This window comes from Oryx dammah, unplaced genomic scaffold (assembly GCF_014754425.2).
Source record: "Oryx dammah isolate SB20612 unplaced genomic scaffold, SCBI_Odam_1.1 HiC_scaffold_9, whole genome shotgun sequence".
NCBI lineage: Eukaryota > Metazoa > Chordata > Mammalia > Artiodactyla > Bovidae > Oryx > Oryx dammah.
Window position 1 is genome coordinate 17,040,337 of NW_024070193.1, and position 20,984 is coordinate 17,061,320.

General features: G+C 34.6%; 1 protein-coding gene and 1 non-coding gene across 39 annotated transcripts in view; one reads left to right on the forward strand and one right to left on the reverse strand.

Annotated features, from left to right (window-relative positions):
• Window positions 1–20,984, forward strand: part of LOC120867962 (sarcolemma associated protein) — a 157,833-nt gene that overhangs the window by 93,946 nt on the left and 42,903 nt on the right. For 8 of the 38 annotated variants that reach the window (XM_040246437.1, XM_040246435.1, XM_040246457.1 and 5 more), the window contains exons 5-13: window positions 825–887; window positions 10,094–10,189; window positions 10,456–10,527; window positions 11,757–11,897; window positions 12,845–12,982; window positions 13,953–14,121; window positions 14,207–14,257; window positions 14,747–14,797; window positions 19,426–19,488. In XM_040246437.1, coding sequence (XP_040102371.1) covers window positions 825–887; window positions 10,094–10,189; window positions 10,456–10,527; window positions 11,757–11,897; window positions 12,845–12,982; window positions 13,953–14,121; window positions 14,207–14,257; window positions 14,747–14,797; window positions 19,426–19,488 — 844 coding nt within the window. The remainder of the gene's footprint in view (window positions 1–824; window positions 888–10,093; window positions 10,190–10,455; window positions 10,528–11,756; window positions 11,898–12,844; window positions 12,983–13,952; window positions 14,122–14,206; window positions 14,258–14,746; window positions 14,798–19,425; window positions 19,489–20,984) is intronic. The other 30 variants (XM_040246472.1, XM_040246459.1, XM_040246471.1 and 27 more) reach the window with 7 other exon arrangements.
• LOC120868486 lies at window positions 9,427–9,533 on the reverse strand. Its single transcript, XR_005722230.1, has one exon. It is a non-coding gene; the product is annotated as a U6 spliceosomal RNA (small nuclear RNA).

Below are 20,984 nucleotides of genomic sequence, written 5' to 3' on the forward strand. Positions count from 1 at the left end.
TTTTAATAATGCTATGGTTCTGTATTTCACACCCAGGAGAAACTCTTTATCGAGGTTATTTCTTCCCATACTCTTGCATTCTAAGCATTTCTGCTGTGACTTGTAATGTTTGAACACCATTATTTCCCATCTTTTTCTTCTTAAAACCTACCTATCATTAAAAGGGAAGAAAAAAAGATAAACCATTTTTCATTGCCTCTGGCCATTGGCCTAAGTATTGTATTTCTTGTCCTGCTTCCTCCCCCACACCGCCCACATACAAATATCATTTTGAAGATGGCTACTTCTAAATGAATTGTGACTTGTTAACATATTGAAGAACTACTTAACAGTGTATTTTAAAGGAAAAAATGTAGATCTGTTGATTTAACAAGTATTATTTCTGGGTAAAGAAAAAGCTATATTGCCTTTGTGCTGTAAGTTTGTGATTTGGTTTATCAAAGAATGTTTTCATGGATAGCCCTTGTCATACCATCCTGGTTGTGAATCTCAAACTGATCACTATAATACAATACCATCTATAGATTATAGACACGGAGCAGAAATATTTTGAAAACTAAAGGAAATCAATTTGGAAAATAATTACTTATTTTGCATGTTTCACTAAATAGGCATTTCAGGGTGGGAGGGGGGTACATATTTGGGAACGCATGTACACCCGTGGTGGATTCATGTCAATGTATAGCAAAACCAATACAGAATTGTAAAGTAAAATAAAAAATAAATAAATAAATAAAAATAGGCATATCAAGGACTTGGTTTGGCTTTAGTATCTTCTGCAAATATTTTGTGTGACTGTTGATGGTATGTCCTTTTGTTTCTAGGTTGCTGCTAACACTCCAAGTATGTACTCTCAGGAACTATTCCAGCTTTCTCAGTATCTTCAGGTAAAGTACATCTTGAGATTTCTTTGTCTTTAAAAGCAGAACTTAGATTTGATTTTGCTAGTTCACAAATATGGGCTATAGAAATATTGGCTACATACAAATACAAAGGAAATACCTTTTCAAAGTAAAAAAAAAAGCAATTAAAAATAGTTTTTATAAAAAAATAGGATTTAAAAAGTCAGAATTGTTAAGTCTGGAGAAGATAAGGTTCTATACAAGAGAAGTTTTTTTCCTTCAAATATGAAGAAGTTCCACAGTGTTTCTTTATCCAAAGGTGAGTTTTAAATAAAATTAAACCTGGAGAGATTTTGGATGCTATTTATAGCTATAATAGCAAATAATATGAACCATTAAAATATTAACTGGGTTTCCCTGGTGGCTCAGATAGTAAAGAATCCACCTGCAGTGCAGGAGACCTAGGTTTGATCGCTGGGTTGAAAAGATCCCCTGGAGCAGGGCATGGCAACACACTCTAGTATTCTTGTCTGGAGAATCCCCATGGACAGAGGAGCCTGACGGGCTGCAGTCCATGGGGTTACAAAGAGTTGGACATGACTGAGCGACTCAGTGCACAAAATATTAACTATTGATAGCAAATATATAGCACTTACTTTATGCCAGACTCTAGTCAAGCACTTTACCTATATTAATACACTTAACTTTACAAAAATCCTATAAAATACATATTTTATGCCCATTTTTATAGATGGACTTACTGAGGGACAGGAAGTTTAAATAATTTGCACAGTATCACATACCTAGTATGTGAATGAGCTGGGACTTGAACAAAGACAAGTCAGACCTCAGAGTCTCTGCCCATAAATACTGTTCTATGCTGCTCAAGCTGTAGAAAGATTTCTTGACAGGACAGATACTTATTGTAGAATGGGTTCCTGAAGAAGTTAATACCGTAAAGAACAATAGAAATTTCAAGAAAAAATATAAGTGATTATTCTTTCTTTTTTTTCTTTCTTTCTGATTTTGGTAGATTTCAACTGGATTATGGTTCTGTATCTATAGAACCATATGTATATATAGAGATGTATATCTATAGAGCATATCTATATATGCTCTTAATATCTGAAGAGCATATCATAGGGAGCATGATTAAGGAAAACTCCGGATCAGTTTAGAGATTGAGGTTTGTATCTTGATGCAGACTAAATTAGCTCTGTGACCTTGGGTGACTCATTTTACATATGTATATCTTCAGTTGCCTTTTGTTTAAAATAAGACCAAACCAGTGACCCTGGATCCCTCCATTCTTTTATAGATCAATCACTAAGAGCAGTCCTACTGCAGTTAACAATGTACACATATGTGAAAATTCTCAGTGTATTAATCAGATCTTGTCTTCCCCTGGGGCATAATGTAGTGGTGAATTGAAAAGCGGTTTCACACACTTTCAGGTTAGAGAACATAGATTCTGTCCAGAATTCCCTGGATTTGATCCATGGCTTTAACTTTGGACCTGTTGGGAAAGTTGTTTAACTCTTGTGTGCCTCACTTTCCTCATCTATGATATATGTATAGTAGCACTTACATCACAAAATTATAAAGAATAAATGAATTAAAACAGGGAATTCCCTGGGAGTCCAGTGGTTAGAACTCAGTGCTTTCACTGCTAAGGGCCCGAGTTTGATCCCTAGTCGGCGAACTAAGATCCTCTAAGCCAAGTGGTGTGGCCAAAAGGAAAAAAAAAAAAAAAACATGTAAAGCACTTAGAACAATGTCTGACATGTAGAATGTATGCTATAAACGTTGGTAGTTGTTTACCATTCAGTAGGAAGGGACATTAATTGACCTAGCTCTCTCTTATTTTTTTGAGGTAGAAGACTTTTTTTTTTCACTTTCTCACCTCTTTTGTTATTTTATTTTTATTTGAAGGATAATTGCTTACAGTATTGTGTTGGTTTCTGCTGTACAACAACTTGAATCAGCCATATGTATATATAACACTCCTCTCTTGAGCTTCCCTCCCGACCCCAGCCACCCACCCACCCACTTAATCCCTGTCCTCTCAGTTGTCACAGGGCACCAGACTGGGCCCTAGCAGCTTCCCACTAGCTCTCTGTCTTTACATGATAATGTATATATTTCAGTGCTGCTCTCTCAATTCACCCCACCCTCTCCTTCCCTCAGTATCTACAAGTTTATTCTCTATGTCTTGAGGTAGGAGAAACTTTGAGATTAATCTATTCTAACCTTCATTTTTCATATGAGGAATATGGGGCTTCTATGGGTGAAATGATTTCCCAGGGCTATGTACTATAGTTACTAGTCATTGTCAACTGTGAATCTAATGCTCTCATTCTAGCTCTCATTTCCACCTTCTTATCAGTTCTTTGAATATTCATAGTGGCATAATCTTTTCACTGTTCTTTTTCTAATTCTTTGAGAGAAAATTATACTGGCTTGTCTTTTCTGTATACATCTCTTGGAATTGCTGAAGTTCTAATGTAAGTTGTAAACCTTTTGAATAAAAACTGAAATAGATACATTTCATGTCTCAGGACTAATCAACCATTCCTGGAACTGTTAGATTTGTTAGGATGTGGTTCATGGAGTTATGAAACGCTAAATGGAATTGAGTAAAAAAGGTTAAATTACACCATCTAGTGGAAGTAGTGGTTGTTTGCTGGGTTTTTGTTTTTAAGTAAAATTTTTGTATCATTAGTGCAATTTCCTGGATATTAGGAATGTTTTAGAACCTTAAAATAAACTTGGCACCTAGTCACTTTTAAGTATAAGCTGTATTTTAATGTGGGTTCTGAGGTGGTATGACTTTTATTAGATTCCTTCATCTATACTTTCAGAGATATTAAAAAGCAGTTCCTCTAACTCTAATTAGACCAGATTTTCCCTAATCGTTATTTATCAAGGATATGGAGAGCAATAAATGCATGTTTTAAACCTCAAGTGCTATGTTTGAAGTATACACTTCTCAGTTGATGTAGCTCCAAGGTCTTAGTAAATCTTCTTCTTTGGATAATGACAGGAATAGAAGAAAGTGAAATTTAAAGTTTTGCCAGAACCGCGACTGAATGCTGTATGAGCATTTTCACCTTGACTTGCAGTAAAGGAGACCTTCTTAACAGCTATCAAATGTTAACAAGTGACCTAGAGATAAGGCTTTGCTTGCCAGTGTCTTTCTCTGGAACAGTATTCCTTTGGAGCTACCAAATAGTTATTTAACTCATTGACTCCCAGTTACATTGAATTAACACTTGGCCTCGTACTTAAGTTTGACATGTTCATCTGTGGCTAAGTGTTGTATGGTCACAGATTTAGAACACCTGAAAGCGGAGTAGACTGTGAGGATAAAATAGTCTGTCTTTTTAAGTATATATAACATATAAAATTTTTTTAGGGAAAAATGAAAAGATACTTCTTTTTTAGATGTCATACTCATGTGGCTAAGCCATTATGGAGTATTTTTGCTGCTCTCTCTCTATATATGTGTGTGTGTGTGTGTATCTGACACAGACACACAGACACAGATATACACACACTTAAAAAAAAATGTGTATATATATAGAATGCAGACTTATATCATTTGTTGGATTTTTCTCTTCTAGCTTTTGTTCTTTTTTTTTTTTAATCTGCCTCTTTTTTTTTTTTAACTTATTTTGCTTTACAGTACTGTATTGGTTTTGCCATATATCAACATGAATCCGCCATGGGTGTACATGTGTTCCCAATCCTGAACCCCCCTCCCGCCTCCCTCCCGATACCATCTCTCTCGGTCATCCCAGTGCACCAGCCCCAAGCATCCTGTATCCTGCATCGAACCTAGACTGGCGATTCATTTTTTATCTGATATTATACATGTTTCAGTGCCATTCTCCCAAATCATCCCAACCTCTCCCTCTCCCTCAGAGTCCAAAAGACTGTTCTATACATCTGTGTCTCTTTTGCTGTCTCACATACAGGGTTATCATTACCATCTTTCTAAATTCCATATATATGTGTTAGTATACTGTATTGCTGTTTTTCTTTCTGGCTTACTTCACTCTGTATAATAGGCTCCAGTTTCATCCATCTCATTAGAACTGATTCAAATGTATTCTTTTTAATGGCTGAGTAATACTCCATTGTGTATATGTACCACAGCTTTCTTGTCCATTCATCTGCTGATGGACATCTAGGTTGCTTCCATGTCCTGGCCATTATAAACAGTGCTGTGAGATGAACACTGGGGTACATGTGTCTCTTTCAATTCTGTTTTCCTTGGTGTGTATGCCCAGCAATCCCAGTTCTATTTCCAGTTTTTTAAGGAATCTCCACACTGTTCTCCATAGTGGCTGTACTAGTTTGCATTCCCACCAACAGTGTAAGAGGGTTCCCTTTTCTCCACACCCTCTCCAGCATTTATTGCTTGTAGACTTTTGGATCGCAGCCATTCTGACTGGTGTGAAATGGTATTTCATTGTGGTTTTGATTTGCATTTTTCTGATAATGAGTGATGTTGAGCATCTTTTCATGTGTTTGTTAGCCGTCCGTATGTCTTCTTTGGAGAGATGCCTATTTAGTTCTTTGACCCATTTTTTGATTGGGTCGTTTATTTTTCTGGAATTGAGCTGCAGGAGTTGCTTGTATATTTTTGAGATTAGTTGTTTGTCAGTTGCTTCATTTGCTATTATTTTCTTCCATTCCAAAGGCTGTCTTTTCAACCTTGCTTATAGTTTCCTTTGTTGTGCAGAAGCTTTTAATTTTAATTAGATCCCATTTGTTTCTTTTTGCTTTTATTTCCAGTATTCTGGGAGGTGGGTCATAGAGGATCCTGCTGTGATTTATGTCGGAGAGTGTTTTGGCTATGTTCTCCTCTAAGAGTTTTATAGTTTCTGGTCTTACATTTAGATCTTTAATCCATTTTGAGTTTATTTTAGTGTATGGTGTTAGAAAGTGTTCTAGTTTCATTCTTTTACATGTGGTTGACCAGTTTTCCCAGCACCACTTATTAAAGAGATTGTCTTTAATCCATTGTATATTCTTGCCTCCTTTGTCGAAGATAAGGTGTCCATAGGTGTGTGGATTTATCTCTGGGCTTTCTATTTTGTTCCATTGATCTATATTTCTGTCTTTGTGCCAGTACCATACTGTCTTGATGACTGTGGCTTTGTAGTAGAGCCTGAAGTCAGGCAGGTTGATTCCTCCAGTTCCATTCTTCTTTCTCAAGATTGCTTTGGCTATTTGAGGCTTTTTGTATTTCCATACAAATTGTGAAATTATTTGTTCTAGCTCTGTGAAAAATACCACTGGTAGCTTGATAGGGATTGCATTGAATCTGTAGATTGCTTTGGGTGGTATACTCATTTTCACTATATTGATTCTTCTGATCCATGAACATGGTATATTTCTCCATCTATTAGTGTCTTCTTTGATTTGTTTCACCAGTGTTTTCTAGTTTTCTATGTATAGGTCTTTAGTTTCTTTAGGTAGATACATTCCTAAGTATTTTATTCTTTTCGTTGCAATGGTGAATGGAATTGTTTCCTTAATTTCTTTTTCTGCTGCTGCTAAGTCGCTTCAGTCATGTCGGACTCTGTGCGACCCCATAGATGGCAGCCCACCAGGCTCCCCCGTCCCTGGGATCCTCCAGGCAAGAACACTGGAGTGGGTTGCCATTTCCTTCTCCAATGCATGAAAGTGAAAAGTGAAAGTGAAGTCACTCAGTCGTGTCTGACTCTTAGTGACTCCATGGACGGCAGCCTACCAGACTCCTCCGTCCATGGGATTTTCCAGGCAAGAGTACTGGAGTGGGGTGCCATTGCCTTCTCCATTTCTTTTTCTACTTTCTCATTATTAATGTATAGGAATGCAGGGATTTCTGTGTGTTGATTTTATATCCTGCAACTTTACTATATTCATTGATTAGCTCCAATAATTTTCTGGTGGAGTCTTTAGGGTTTTCTATGTAGAGGATCATGTCATCTGCAAACAGTGAGAGTTTTACTTCTTCTTTTCCAATTTGGATTCCTTTTATTTCTTTGTCTGCTCTGATTGCTGTGGCCAAAACTTCCAGAACTATGTTGAATAGTAGTGGTGAAAGTGGGCACCCTTGTCTTGTTCCTGACTTTATTGGAAATGCTTTCAATTTTTCACCATTGAGGATAATGTTTGCTGTGGGTTTGTCATATATAGCTTTTATTATGTTGAGGTATGTTCCTTCTATTCCTGCTTTCTGGAGAGTTTTTATCATAAATGGATGTTGAATTTTGTCAAAGGCTTTCTCTGCATCTATTGAGATAATCATATGGCTTTTATTTTTCAATTTGTTAATGTGGTAAATTACATTGATTGATTTGCGGATATTGAAGAATCCTTGCATCCCTGGGATAAAGCCCACTTGGTCATGGTGTATGATCTTTTTAATGTATTGTTGAATTCTGATGGCTAGAATTTTGTTAAGGATTTTTGCATCTATGTTCATCAGTGATACTGGCCTGCAGTTTTCTTTTTTTGTGGCATCTTTGTCAGGTTTTGGTGTTAGGGTGATGGTGGCCTCATAGAATGAGTCTAGAAGTTTACCTTCCTCTACAATTTTCTGGAAGAGTTTGAGTAGAATAGGTGTTAGCTCTTCTCTAAATTTCTGGTAGAATTCAACTGTGAAGCCGTCTGGACCTGGGCTTTTGTTTGCTGGAAGATTTCTGATTACAGTTTCAATTTCCATGCTTGTGATTGGTCTGTTAAGATTTTCTATTTCTTCCTGGTTCAGTTTTGGAAAGTTGTACTTTTCTAAGAATTTGTCCATTTCTTCCATGTTGTCCACTTTATTGGCATATAATTGCTGATAGTCTCTTATGATCCTTTGTATTTCTGTGTTGTCTGTTATGATCTCTCCATTTTCATTTCTAATTTTATTGATTTGATTTTTCTCCCTTTGTTTCTTGATGAGTCTGGCTAATGGTTTGTCAATTTTATTTATCCTTTCAAAGAACCACCTTTGGCTTTGTTGGTTTTGCTATGGTCTCTTTTGTTTCTTTTGCATTTATTTCTGCCCTAATTTTTAAGATTTCTTTCCTTCTACTAACCCTGGGGTTCTCCATTTCTTCCTTTTCTAGTTGCTTTAGGTGTAGACTTAGGTTATTTATTTGACTTTTTTCTTGTTCCTTGAGGTATGCCTGTATTGCTATGAACTTTCCCCTCAGCACTGCTTTTACAGTGTCCCACAGGTTTTGGGTTGTTGTGTTTTCATTTTCATTTGTTTCTATGCATATTTTGATTTCTTTTTTGATTTCTTCTGTGATTTGTTGGTTATTCAGAAGTGTGTTGTTCAGCCTCCATATGTTGGAATTTTTAATAGTTTTTCTCCTGTAATTGAGATCTAATCTTACTGCATTATGGTCAGAAAAGATGCTTGGAATGATTTCAGTTTTTTTGAATTTATCAAGGCTAGATTTATGGCCTAGGATGTGATCTATCCTGGAGAAGGTTCTGTGAGCACTTGAGAAAAAGGTGAAATTCATTGTTTTGGGGTGAAATGCCTTATAGATATCAATTAGGTCTAACTGGTCTATTGTATCATTTAAAGTTTGTGTTTCTTTGTTAATTTTCTGTTCAGTTGATCTGTCCATAGGTGTGAGTGAGGTATTAAAGTCTCCCACTATTATTGTGTTATTGTTAATTTCCCCTTTCATGCTTGTTAGCATTTGTCTTACATATTGCAGTGCTCCTATGTTGGGTGCATATATATTTATAATTGTTATATCTTCTTCTTGGATTGATCCTTTGATCATTATGTAGTGTCCTTCTTTGTCTCTTCTCACAGCCTTTGTTTTAAAGTCTATTTTATCTGATATGAGTATTGCTACTCCTGCTTTCTTTTGGTCTCTATTTGTGTGGAATATCTTTTTCCAGCCCTTCACTTTCACTCTGTATGTGTCCCTTGTTTTGAGGTGGGTCTCTTGTAGACAACATATATATGGGTCTTGTTTTTGTATCCATTCAGCCAGTCTTTGTCTTTTGGTTGGGGCATTCAACCCATTTACGTTTAAGGTAATTATTGATAAGTATGATCCCATTGCCATTTACTTTATTGTTTTGGGTTTGAGTTTATACACCCTTTTTGTGTTTCCTGTCTAGAGAATATCCTGTAGCATTTGTTGGAGAGCTGGTTTGGTGGTACTGAATTCTCTCAGCTTTTGCTTGTGTGTAAAGCTTTTGATTTCTCCGTCACATTTGAATGAGATCCTTGCTGGGTATAGTAATCTGGGCTGTAGGTTGTTTTCTTTCATCACTTTAAGTATGTCTTGCCATTCCCTCCTGGCCTGAAGAGTTTCTGTTGAAAGATCAGCTGTTATCCTTATGAGAATATCCCCTTGTGTGTTATTTGTTGTTTTTCCCTTGATGCTTTTAATATTTGTTCTTTGTGTTTGATCTTCATTAATTTGATTAACATGTGTCTTGGGGTGTTTCGCCTTGGATTTATCCTGTTTGGTACTCTCTGGGTTTCTTGGACTTGGGTGATTATTTCCTTCCCCATCTTAGGGAAGTTTTCAACTATTATCTCCTCAAGTATTTTCTCATGGTCTTTCTTAAAAATATGGAACGCTTCATGAATTTGCGTGTCATCCTTGTGCAGGGGCCATGCTAATCTACTCTGTATCGTTCCAATTTTAGTATATATGCTGCCGAAGCGAGCACTAGGTTTTGTTCTTTTAAACTCATTCTTGTGAATTACAATTAAAGAAGCAAAAACAGATGACCTGTTTCCTGTTACAGAGGAAGTTGCAGTGAGAGCACCCCTAACAGCACTACTTACAGTACAGCTCAACAAATAGGCTAAAATGATCTGTGTGTGTGTGTCTGTGTGTGTGTGTCTGTGTATGTGTGTGTGTGTGCACCTGTGCGCACTCAGTTGTGTCCTATTCTTTGCAACTCCATGAACTCTAGCCTGCCAGAATCCAGGCAAGGATACTGGAGTGGGTTGCCATTTCCTTCTCCAGAGGATCTTCCTGACCCAGGGATTGAACCCGTGTTTCTTGCAGCTTCTTCCTTGTCAGGTGGATTCTTTACCACTGCACCATCTGGGTTAAAATGATGTGGGCTAAATATATTATACTAAGTAGATTTATCAGGTTTGAAAGCAAGATACACTGTAGGATGTGAAACAAGAATGTTTTCAGAATGTGCTAATAATTGATTATTTGTCAAAGGAATCGTGCTGAGGTTATTAGAATTTCTTTTGTGATTTATAATATTAGGAGGCCTTACATCGGGAACAGATGTTGGAACAGAAGTTAGCCACGCTTCAGAGGCTGCTAGCCATTACCCAAGAGGCTTCAGATACCAGTTGGCAGGTATTCCAGTTGCCTTTATACTCATAAAGCATTTAAGCACAGCTCAATATCCCTTAGATGGTTATTAAACTGAAACTAAAATTATGTAGCAGACAAAGGCATAGTTATTTCTTAATGAACAAATATTGAAAATTTAGCATTTTAAAGTGAATGTTGGTCAACTTTGTGATTTTTAGGTCTTTTTTTTTTGGCAGTAGCAACGTTTTTGATATATGTTATTTTTAACTACTCTGGGATTTTATTTATATTTCATTTTTCTTTAACAGGCTTTAATAGATGAAGATAGACTCTTATCACGGTTAGAGGTTATGGGAAACCAATTGCAAGCATGCTCCAAAGTAAGTATCCATCTCAAGTACCTAAAGAAAAATGCATTGGTTTTTATGTAGCTTCATTTGTTTGACTGTTATTTTGAATACATTAAAAAACATCTATACATTTTCACCATTTTAAAAATCTTTTACTATTACATGAAATTTCACACATATATGTAAGTAGAAAAAACTGTATATAGTGAATACCCATATACAATTCTCTTTTTTCCATCATAGTTGATATTTGTTGGAAAAACTGGGTCTTTCACCCTGTACAATTTCCCTCAATCTGGAATGATACTTAAACTTTCTTGCTCCTCCTCTACACCATAAATTTATACAGTCCATGGAATTCTCCAGGCCAGAATACTAGAGTGGTAGTGAGATATTAATGATCTTTGATTATCCTTTCCTATATTCATTCTTTGTAATTCTATCTTTCCTTCATTTACTAGAGGCATTACTTCTATAAAGAGAAACTTCCCCTCATAAGCCATTTTATTTTCCTAAAGAACATTTTCTTTAGGAAGGAAAGGATGAGTGATTTTCTCTCTTTATTTACTGGATTTCAAAATAATGTTTTGGCTCCTTTTCATCTACCAAAGAATGACCAATTAAGTATTTTTTTCCTCCAAATGAGATTTAAATACATATCATGGGTTAAACCTGTTTTGTTTTTCTTGTTGATTCCCAGTTCTCCCATCTTTGGGAGGCCTTCTTCAGGGATCTTCTTCAGGTTGGCACCTGAGTTCTTCTGGTAGCACCCTACCAGACTTGGATAATAGCTTCCTGCTATCATATCAGACAAGGTAGTCCAGACTCATCTTGTACATTTCTTTCCTTAGACTTGGGATCAGCTTTTTCCTCAGGGTACTCTCATTGCTTTTGGTATAGTTATTGTGTTAAAATGCTTGACACCCTTTAGAGGTTAAGAGATTATTTTTGCCCATAAGTGTAAGTATTGTGGCTTTCAGAGAATATGGCAAGTATTAATAGAATAGTTCATTCATTTTGTATACTTGGGAGAAATTTTCAGTTTACTTTGACCTTTTTCTCTTGAAAGTATGAGTTAATATGCTTGTGAGAGCATAATTTACTAATGCAACTTTTATATACAGCTTCAGTTAATACAGAGTTGACATAATTTCTGTTTGGAGGTACCTGAATATAGAACTCAGAGAACATAACAATGTGTTAATTTTTTCAAATGGTAAATACTTTAAAAAAATAACTGTAAATATTTTTCATCCTAGAATCAAACAGAAGATAGTTTACGGAAGGAACTTATAGCGTTACAAGAGGATAAACACAACTATGAGACTACAGCCAAAGAGTCCCTGAGGCGGGTTCTTCAGGAGAAAATTGATGTGGTTAGAAAACTTTCGGAAGTTGAGGTATTTCAACTCAACAGACACTAACCAAGACTATGATTTTACAATTTTAGCCTAAAAGTGCTAGCATTTCAAGACATTTCAAACTTGGGTATTAGTATATAGCTAGGAAGTTTTTCCTGTCTTATCTGGTGGGAAGGAGAAGTATGCTATTTTCATTTTAGGAGTTCTTAGCATAGCCACATGAGCTCTGATACTTATGGTCCCTAGTCAGTGATTAAGGAAATAAAAGCCTAACCAGGGAATTTTACTATTTCCACTTTGATTAGATTTCAGCCTCCACACAATGGACCATGATATGTGCCAGGGAATTGATCTCCTTTCATATAATTTTGTTTTTCTTCCAATTGAGGATAGTTGGTCTTAAGGCAGAGAGCTCCACCACTATTCTTACATTCCCCATCCTCCAGAGAGGAAAATTGTGCCTGGAGAGGGTTACTGTTTGCTTCTCCAGGGCATCTTCCCAACCCTAGGATCAAACCCGGGTCTCCTGCATCACAGGCAGATACTTTACCGTCTGAGCCACCGAGGAAGCCCAGTCTCAAAGTGACTGATTCACGGTCAGATCATTAATATGATGTGCAAAGAAAGAAGAATGCTAATTGTCCTCTAATTTTGTTAATTGTGTGTGCACATTATTAAATGTGCTTTTAAGAAGTGATAGGCTTAAAATATTTTTAAGGCCAAAACTCATACCCTGTGACCTTTAAAAAGTATGATTATATGAAGGATCAGCCTCTCCTTCCACGTTTCGTTTTTCCAAGTTCTTTGTATTTTCTGTTTTAGCATGTACCTGAGGTAGATTGAAATTCTTCTGTTATTTAATTCAACCTTATATAAAGTCAAGAGTAGATTCTGATTTAGAATAGTCCATAGAATTATAGTTTGTATAAATTGAATTTAGAATGTGCATTTATTCTAAATCAGTTATCTGTAAACTTGAATTACAGCGAAGTCTTAGTAATACTGAAGATGAATGTACCCATCTGAAAGAAATGAATGAACGGACTCAGGAAGAATTAAGAGAATTAGCCAATAAATATAATGGAGCAGTTAATGAGATTAAAGATTTATCTGATAAATTAAAGGTATGTATTTCTCAAACTGGAAATATGTAAATTAATCATCCCTAACATGCTGGATAGCTTAAGAATTTAGATATTGCTGAATAGTTGTTGATGAATTTATAGTATAAATCAGTTGCCATTTAACCCTAATCCCATTACCAGTGATAATTAAAAGTTTGTAAAAGTTGACATATTTCCTTTGGATAAAAGTAAATAATGAATAGTTCATAATAGGCATTTTAAAATATATAACAGTAAATAGATAAGAATCAGCAAAACCCAAGATACTCAGACTTTTGGAAAACTAGCCTGCTTTTCTTCAAGGTGTCCCAAATTCAGTTATTGCTGGAGCAAACCCAGAGAGAACCTTCACGTGATTCCTTTCAGGAGGCCATAGCCTATGCGTGGACTGCAGCTCCCTGTAGCTATAGGATATTTAGGATAAGGACAGACCAGATGACACATAATGCCGTGTTGGTCACAAAATGTTAGAACTGAGTTTGTGAAGACCCATCTTTATGTAATTCACACCATAGATTGAGTGGCCAGAAGATACCCATTTGTTAACAGAAGACCAGAACATGCCTCCCATTCGTGTGAATGGTTAACCTATATAGCTTTAAATATTAGACTTGTTAAAAAGAGGTCATTTTAAAAAGTGCTTGATTCCTATAGCTAAAAGTAATTTTGTTTAAAATTTCAGAATAAGCTACACTGTAGAACTTAAAAGCTGATTGAAACAATATTAATTTCAAGGAAAACCATATTTCCCTCTGGAAAAATGAGGTTTTCATTTTGACCCTTATAATCTATGTATGTATTGTGTTTGCTTGCTTGCTACAAGTTTTTCTCTCTGAATTGATACAGAGGGATGACACAGTGCATATCACTTTTGACATCATTTATGTGAATAAAAGGAGTCCTGTTTTAGACATCTTAAAACAAGGTCAGATTTTATTAAATAGCTGAATTTTTTTTTTCATTTTAACAGATAGCAGAGGGAAAACAAGAAGAAATCCAACAGAAGGGACAAGCTGAGAAAAAAGAATTACAACATAAGATAGATGAAATGGAAGAAAAAGAACAGGAGCTCCAAGCAAAAATAGAAGCTTTGCAAGCTGATAATGACTTTACCAATGAGAGGCTAACAGCTTTACAAGGTAAGTTAGCTAATCCAGAAATTGATCTGATTTAATTTTTTCTTTTTATCTGTGAAATATCTTTTTCTTGGACTTTTATTTACAGTACGGTTAGAACATCTTCAAGAGAAAACTCTTAAAGAATGCAGCAGCTTAGGTAGGTGTCACCAGATTTCTTACTTAAAGCTGAATTTTTATCATTAAATTTTTGTTTACTATCTCACATTGTGTACTTGCTTTCTTTAAGAGGGATGTTTTACATATTAGGTGTAAAGTATCTACCCTCTTTCAGAAAATTTCCTTTAAAATATTCTTGATTGCCACCAGTGGGCACCATTGTGTAGTCTTTGAAATGAATGAAATTTATACATCTGAGGTGGTCTGCCTAGAGATATTTAAATAAGAAAAACACATGAACAGCAGAATCCTTTTTCTTTTGAGGTTCATCGAAAGGTTACTAAGCAGTTCTAGGTTTTTCTCTAAGATGATAGAAAATGGCAAGTTGAACCCTTCTTGTAAAAATAAATTTAAACTGTTCAGTCAGTCTTAATGTCAGTAGGAATACAAAATGCCATGGTTACACTTGAGACCAGTTTTAAAGTAATACTTTCTTTGATCAGGCAATGATACACTGTCTTAATCCTAGGGATACAAGTTGATGACTTCTTACCTAAAATAAATGGGAGCACAGAAAAAGGTAGTGTAAAAAACTTAAATATTTTTCTTTTATGATATCCTTTTACTATTTAAGCAGGATAGAGAGGTCAGGGATTTTAGATTTTAAGTGTTTGGAGTGAAAAGCATGCTGTTCATAGACTGTTAAATCCCATCTTTTAAAAGTCAAGCTTCCTTTTATTTTCTAATTCTTAATTCTGTGAGCTATGGTTAGATGTCCCTTGTTATATGGAAATTTCAGTTATTGAAATTGTAAGATTTTAATAATGTTCAACTTTAGTGTTGGTTTATATAACCTAGTATAGCTTCCCCTGCCCTCTACTATATTTTCAAAGACAATACCACCATTTTCTTCCATCAAGTACTGCTTTCTGGGGATAATTGGCCCCTGTTTTTTAATATTTGTGCCCTGCCCCGTTCCTGGCCAAGAGTTTACTTAAAAGTCCAAAAAAGAAACAAAAATAGAAAAAAAAATGTCCAGTGAGTCTTGGATGTGTCATCGAAACTGCTCTCTTTATCTGTCTGTTTCATCAATCAGAGAAAAGGGAGTCAGTCATGTATGCCATCTGAAAAATTATTTTTTTGTTCTTGATATCTTATCCTTCTTTCTGGATAGCTTGGGTTATCTCTTGCCACAAATGTATAACCACTGTTGGTTTTCCTACTGCAACATGGGTTTTCTACTCAATGGTTTCTATATTCCTGCAATCATGAAGATTTGTCCTCCCCTCCCCATTCATCCAAGATTAACTGAGCACCAGCTATATGCCAGATCCTGTGTTAGATGCTTAGAGTACAAAATGAATAAAATTATTTTCTGTGTTTACAAATATATGTGCCTCTCAACTCAGTATTTATATATAGAAGATGCCAAGGTCAGTACCCGAAACTTCATACTAAATAGTTTTTCCATGTATCAGGGGATATCTTTATAATTCTTGGGTGGCATCCAAACTGTGATAAAGTTAGGAGGTGCTTTTTTGGTTTGTTTTGGTTTGGTTGGTTGGTTTTTAATCAGGAAGTGGAATAATAGGCTCAGGTAACCATGTATATGTGAGGTGCAAGATCAAGAGCTAATATTCCATGTATAATAAATCTTAAAACTCTAAATTAAAAAAAAAGTTTCATCAATCATTGTTATGTGACTATTTTATATATGCTTTGTGAAATAACATTAACACTATAAAATTTCAGTTTGAGTTTCAATTTGAGACTTTTTAAAGGTGTAGTTTATATTCATTGCACCATTATTATTAAAGTATATTTAGTAAACATATGTAAAAAGACTTTATCTTCATCTTCTAAAAGCTTCTCATTCTTAAATGAATTTATTTTTTCTGTTGTTATTTTGCTCTTTTTTCTCTTTCTGGCATATACACTTCTCATTCAAATCTATCACCCTTTTGACTTGAATGTGTATTTGTTGATAAAGCTAGTGTTAATTCAAGCTGGGAGCATTCTATTTCTTTAGTTAATAATCTTTTTATGTACACTGAACCATCATTATGCTATTTAGAGTTGTAAAATTATGGCTTAGAATTTTTTGCCAATTCTAGTTTATTTAAATGAGAAAAGCTGTAGACAACTCCTTGATTTAAAACTGAATAAGATATTAATATTTTGGATACCTTAGGGTATTCCTGGCTATGATTATTTTTCCCTTGCAGATGTTAGTGCTAAATTGAGTAGTGTGTGAGTGACTAATAGAATATCTTTAAAGAAAAGTGAAAGTGAAGTCGCTCAGTCGTGTCTGACTCTTTGCGACCCGTGGACTGTAGCCCACCAAGCTCCTCTGTCCATGGGATTCTCCAGGCAAGAATACTGGAGTGGGTTGCCATTTCCTTCTCCAGGGGATCTTCCTGACCCAGGGGTCGAACCCAGGTCTCCCATATTGCAGGCAGATGCTTTAACCTCTGCACCACCAGGGAAGCCCTGAGTAGTAAATATCAGCACAGAAGCTTCATATTTAGTTACAGAGTAGATTATGGATAAGATGAGTCTATTCTGAATCATTTATGATATAGTAAGAGACTAATTATCAAGTATTCAAATATTGTCAAAGTCTGTAGTTATAATATGCTATTAGATATAATTGTAACCAAAATTACTCTTTAAACAGTAGAGGGAGAACCAAGTTTCGTTGTAAGAGAGTATTTTAAAAATGTCTGGAGAAATTAAGATTAATAATACTTCTTCAGTAAACTCATTTTTAAGATTACTTAAATCTAAAGTAGCTGCTATAAGCACAACTTTGTACTATAATTTTTAAAATGTTACCTAGTAAGCATGTTTTGAATATATGTTAGATGGTATTTAGAAAAGTGCTATTTAATAGAACTATCCTGGGTGCCAGATACATGATTTAAAATTTTCTGGTAGTCAAATAAAAAATACAATAAGGAATAGCTAAATTTTTAATAATATATTTAATAATATGTTTAGCTCACGGTATCTAGAATTTTATTTCAATATGTAGTCAATATTAAAGTGTTACAAATGAGTGTTTCATGTTCTTTATTCCTTAGTAAGTTTTTGAGGCCTATAGATACTTAATTTACGCTGACAACACATCTCAACTCAAACTAGCAACTTTTTTTTAAGGGCTCAGTGGTCACATGTGGCTAATGGCTACTGTACTGGACACCACAGGTCTAAAAAATTGAAATACTTAGGTAGCCCATGTATAAATAAAACACATTTTGTCTCATGATTCTTACTATGTTTCTGTGGCTACTTTTGGCTTTCCTACAACCCTCTTTAGTATCACAGGACACCATCACCACTCCTCCTGCCCCCACACTTCAGTATCTGATTCGTGACTCCTGGTTTAGATGATCAGTGACATCCTGTAGAGTCTTGGCAAAGTGAATTCCCTCGGGCTTGATTCCAAGGAATGAAATACTAAAAGTGTCGTGATCCAAATCATTTACATGCACTACCTGAAAGACTTTTCTCTCATGTATCTTAGGCAGTAACCTTTGTGAAAGTCACATGTATATTTATCTTTTATATTAATCTTGCATTTTATCTAAACTAGTATAGTAGATATTTTAATGTAGAATCATATAGTAAGAGAAGAGAGTAGGTAAAAAGTTTGATTTTTGGCTTGGTGTGTGATGGTGGATTGTATTAATAAATACATTAATAAATTTCATCTGAAGTCTTGTGATGCTAGTTTGAAACTCGGTTTCAAATATATTTTATACAGCCCTTTAGTTAGGCTAAAATTTAGTTTTACTGAGTTTTCATATTTAACAGTGATATTGTATAGTTTGAATTTTGAAAATGTTGTCATAGCTTACATAGGAAGTACTTTTTAAATTTCACTTTAGATTTTTTTAAAATTTTGAATTTCTGTTGCAGTTAGGCTTATTTTTTCTTCTTGAGGCTATATTGTATCTCTCTATTAATAATTTAACTGTATATAGCTATACAATTATGTAAACTATATATAACTGTGTGTATCTATAAATATAAATAAATATATATATATAAAAGAGCTGGTCTGACTTGGTGACCAAACAACAAACAGAAAAATATGTTTGCATACATGTAGCTAGATAAAAGATAATGAGAGATTTAATGATGAATGATGACAAATAAGAAAGCTGTCAATATAGATGTCAGAAGAGGTTATCCAGTGATCAGAGTAGGAGATGCCTTTGAAGCAAAGTTGAGATGATGAGGTGAGGCCAGGTGGAGAAGAGAAAAGAAGCTTTTACCATCAGTCTGACTCATTGTCTTTGACAGGTTTTTGTGCTTTTACACCTTCAAGATAGTCATGTTGGAATGTATTTTTAACTCCTGAACTTCCAATGTCTGTTTGGTAGTTGTGAAAGATATAAATATGTACTTGAAGGATGTTATCCAGATTCAGAAGTCGGCTCTTTGACTCAAAGTAATTAAAAGTTTACTGTAGGAAAAGGGCTGAAACTTTTATTAAACTATGTTTGGTTTTGATTCTCTTTACATATTTGGGAGAAAAATGTATTTAATCTGAGCAGAATCATTTACCAAGATCCTTATTTTAAAATGTACAGGCATTGTTTTTAATCATTTAGGCAGAGGTAAACAATGTAGTGATTTGATAGTATATGAAGTATAAATTAAGTGACTGGAGGAAAGACTACTTGTGAAACGAAAGTGTAAAAATTAAAATATTGTATCATTTTCTTTACAATTATAAGGCATTATTTTATGGTATTCTTAAAATATTTACTTTTTTGCCTCTTAACTAAGATGAATAACTTTGAATAGGGACTGTTAGGGAACAGTCATCTGAAAACCAATTCAATAAGAAATATAAACATTTTCAATTAATGGTATTTATTCAGCTCACATGGAAAAAAGATGCATTTTAAAAGTGGGAGAAGCTTTTTAAAGCAATACATGACAATGGTGTTCTTGAGCTATTTGGATAGAAACTGCACCTTTAAAAGCTAACCGTTTGGGGTACAAATTAAGATTACATAATTACAGTTTTCACTCATTTAACTCCAAAATATGTCTGCTGTTAGATATAGTAAACCTTGCTTAACCTTATTCAATTACCCATGTTAGTACAAACGTTTTGATTTTCCTACCTTTGCTGTTGGTTTTCAAAAACAGCAACAAAGACTATATCCTTAAAGGTGTTTCTTTCTTTATTAGAGCACTTGCTTTCAAAGAGTGGCGGGGACTGCACTTTTATTCATCAGTTCATAGAATGCCAAAGTGAGTACAGAGTATTTTTCACATTGATTTTAATTAAGTCAGGTCTAAATTGAAAAGCAAGAGGAAAAATGAAGATCTCCATGTGTTTGTTATGGTAGAAGTACACAAAGGCCATCTACAGACAGCAGTGATTCTTTACATACTGTTTCTGTTTCTCTCTTGTGAGAAAAGTGTTTCTCTTACATTTGCTTTCACAGATGGAGGTGAGCATTTCATGTTCCTCACAAAAAAAAAAGATGAAGTTTCAAGCTTTTTAATTAAAAATCATTATTGAGTAGCAAATAAAACAGAATGTCAAGGAACTAAATGTCTGGCTGCTTAAGAGACAATAATAACGTTCACCTGTTTTACTGAAGTTCTATCACAGTTTCGGATTTTGAGTTCTTAGACAAATTTCTTAAACAATTAAATGATGTCACAAAAATAGTGCTTCGTTTGGGCATTAGGATAGCAAAAGCTTTCTAAGAGAAGAAGAAGTAGTAATAGATTGTCCTTCAATGTGACACCTACTGCCTACCCTGGAGAAGTTGTACAAGGCTAATTTTAATAATATTTCAAAGATAGACTGGTTGGTTTTTGAGGTGATCTATACCTCTGCTGAATTCTGAATAAAACAGTTGTTAAATCCCTCTTGCTTGAAAATCATGTGACTGCTTAAATCTGTAACAATCACAAAGTTGTTTTATTCTCTTAGTTTCTTAGTAACAATTAAAGGTCACTATGTGTAGTAAAAATTTATTGATGAAATTTATTCTTTTCCGTATCAGACACACACTTTGTCAGACTCTTTTTTTTCTTTCTGTTTGCTCTCTCTCTTTGAAAGGAGTGGTTTTCCAAATATTTCTGAATTCATTTGATGGGTGTGCATGCATGTATGGTTACTCTCCCACCCTCTGTTCCCACATCGCCAATCTGAAGAGCATTCATGGATTGTAAGAGTCACACCTGGTAATTACAGCAGGCACAAATTCAACAGATCAAATATTACACTCCTTAGAGTTGCTTTAAGGAAACTGAAATTTCATTGAATTGTTTTAGAAGAACTGTGTTTGTCCATTTTAGAGATTATAATATTGAATGTAAGCTTAATACTACTTTGAGCCAGGTTTTTAATAAATATGGTATATTTCTTTGTTCTTTGACAGTTTTTTCATGAAGCAAAGATTAGTGCATCTTTTTGTTACCTTCTGATTACTAAATCTCACTTTTATAGGCAGTTGACACAAGGATTTGGGCAAAATAATTGGCACCCACTGAAGCCAACTAAAAGTAGAATATATGATCTAAAATATAAATCTTTAGGAAGATTTTATACTTAATTTTGTTACATGTGACCATTTAAAAATATTTTTATTTTCAACTTTTGGGATTCATATTTGAACCTAAAGAAATAAGAGCAGAGAATTATCAAAATAATGTTTACTAAGCTACAGTTGGCAAAAATAATTTAAAGTATTATTATAAAATGTGTAAAATGTATAGCTTTAGTTTTAACA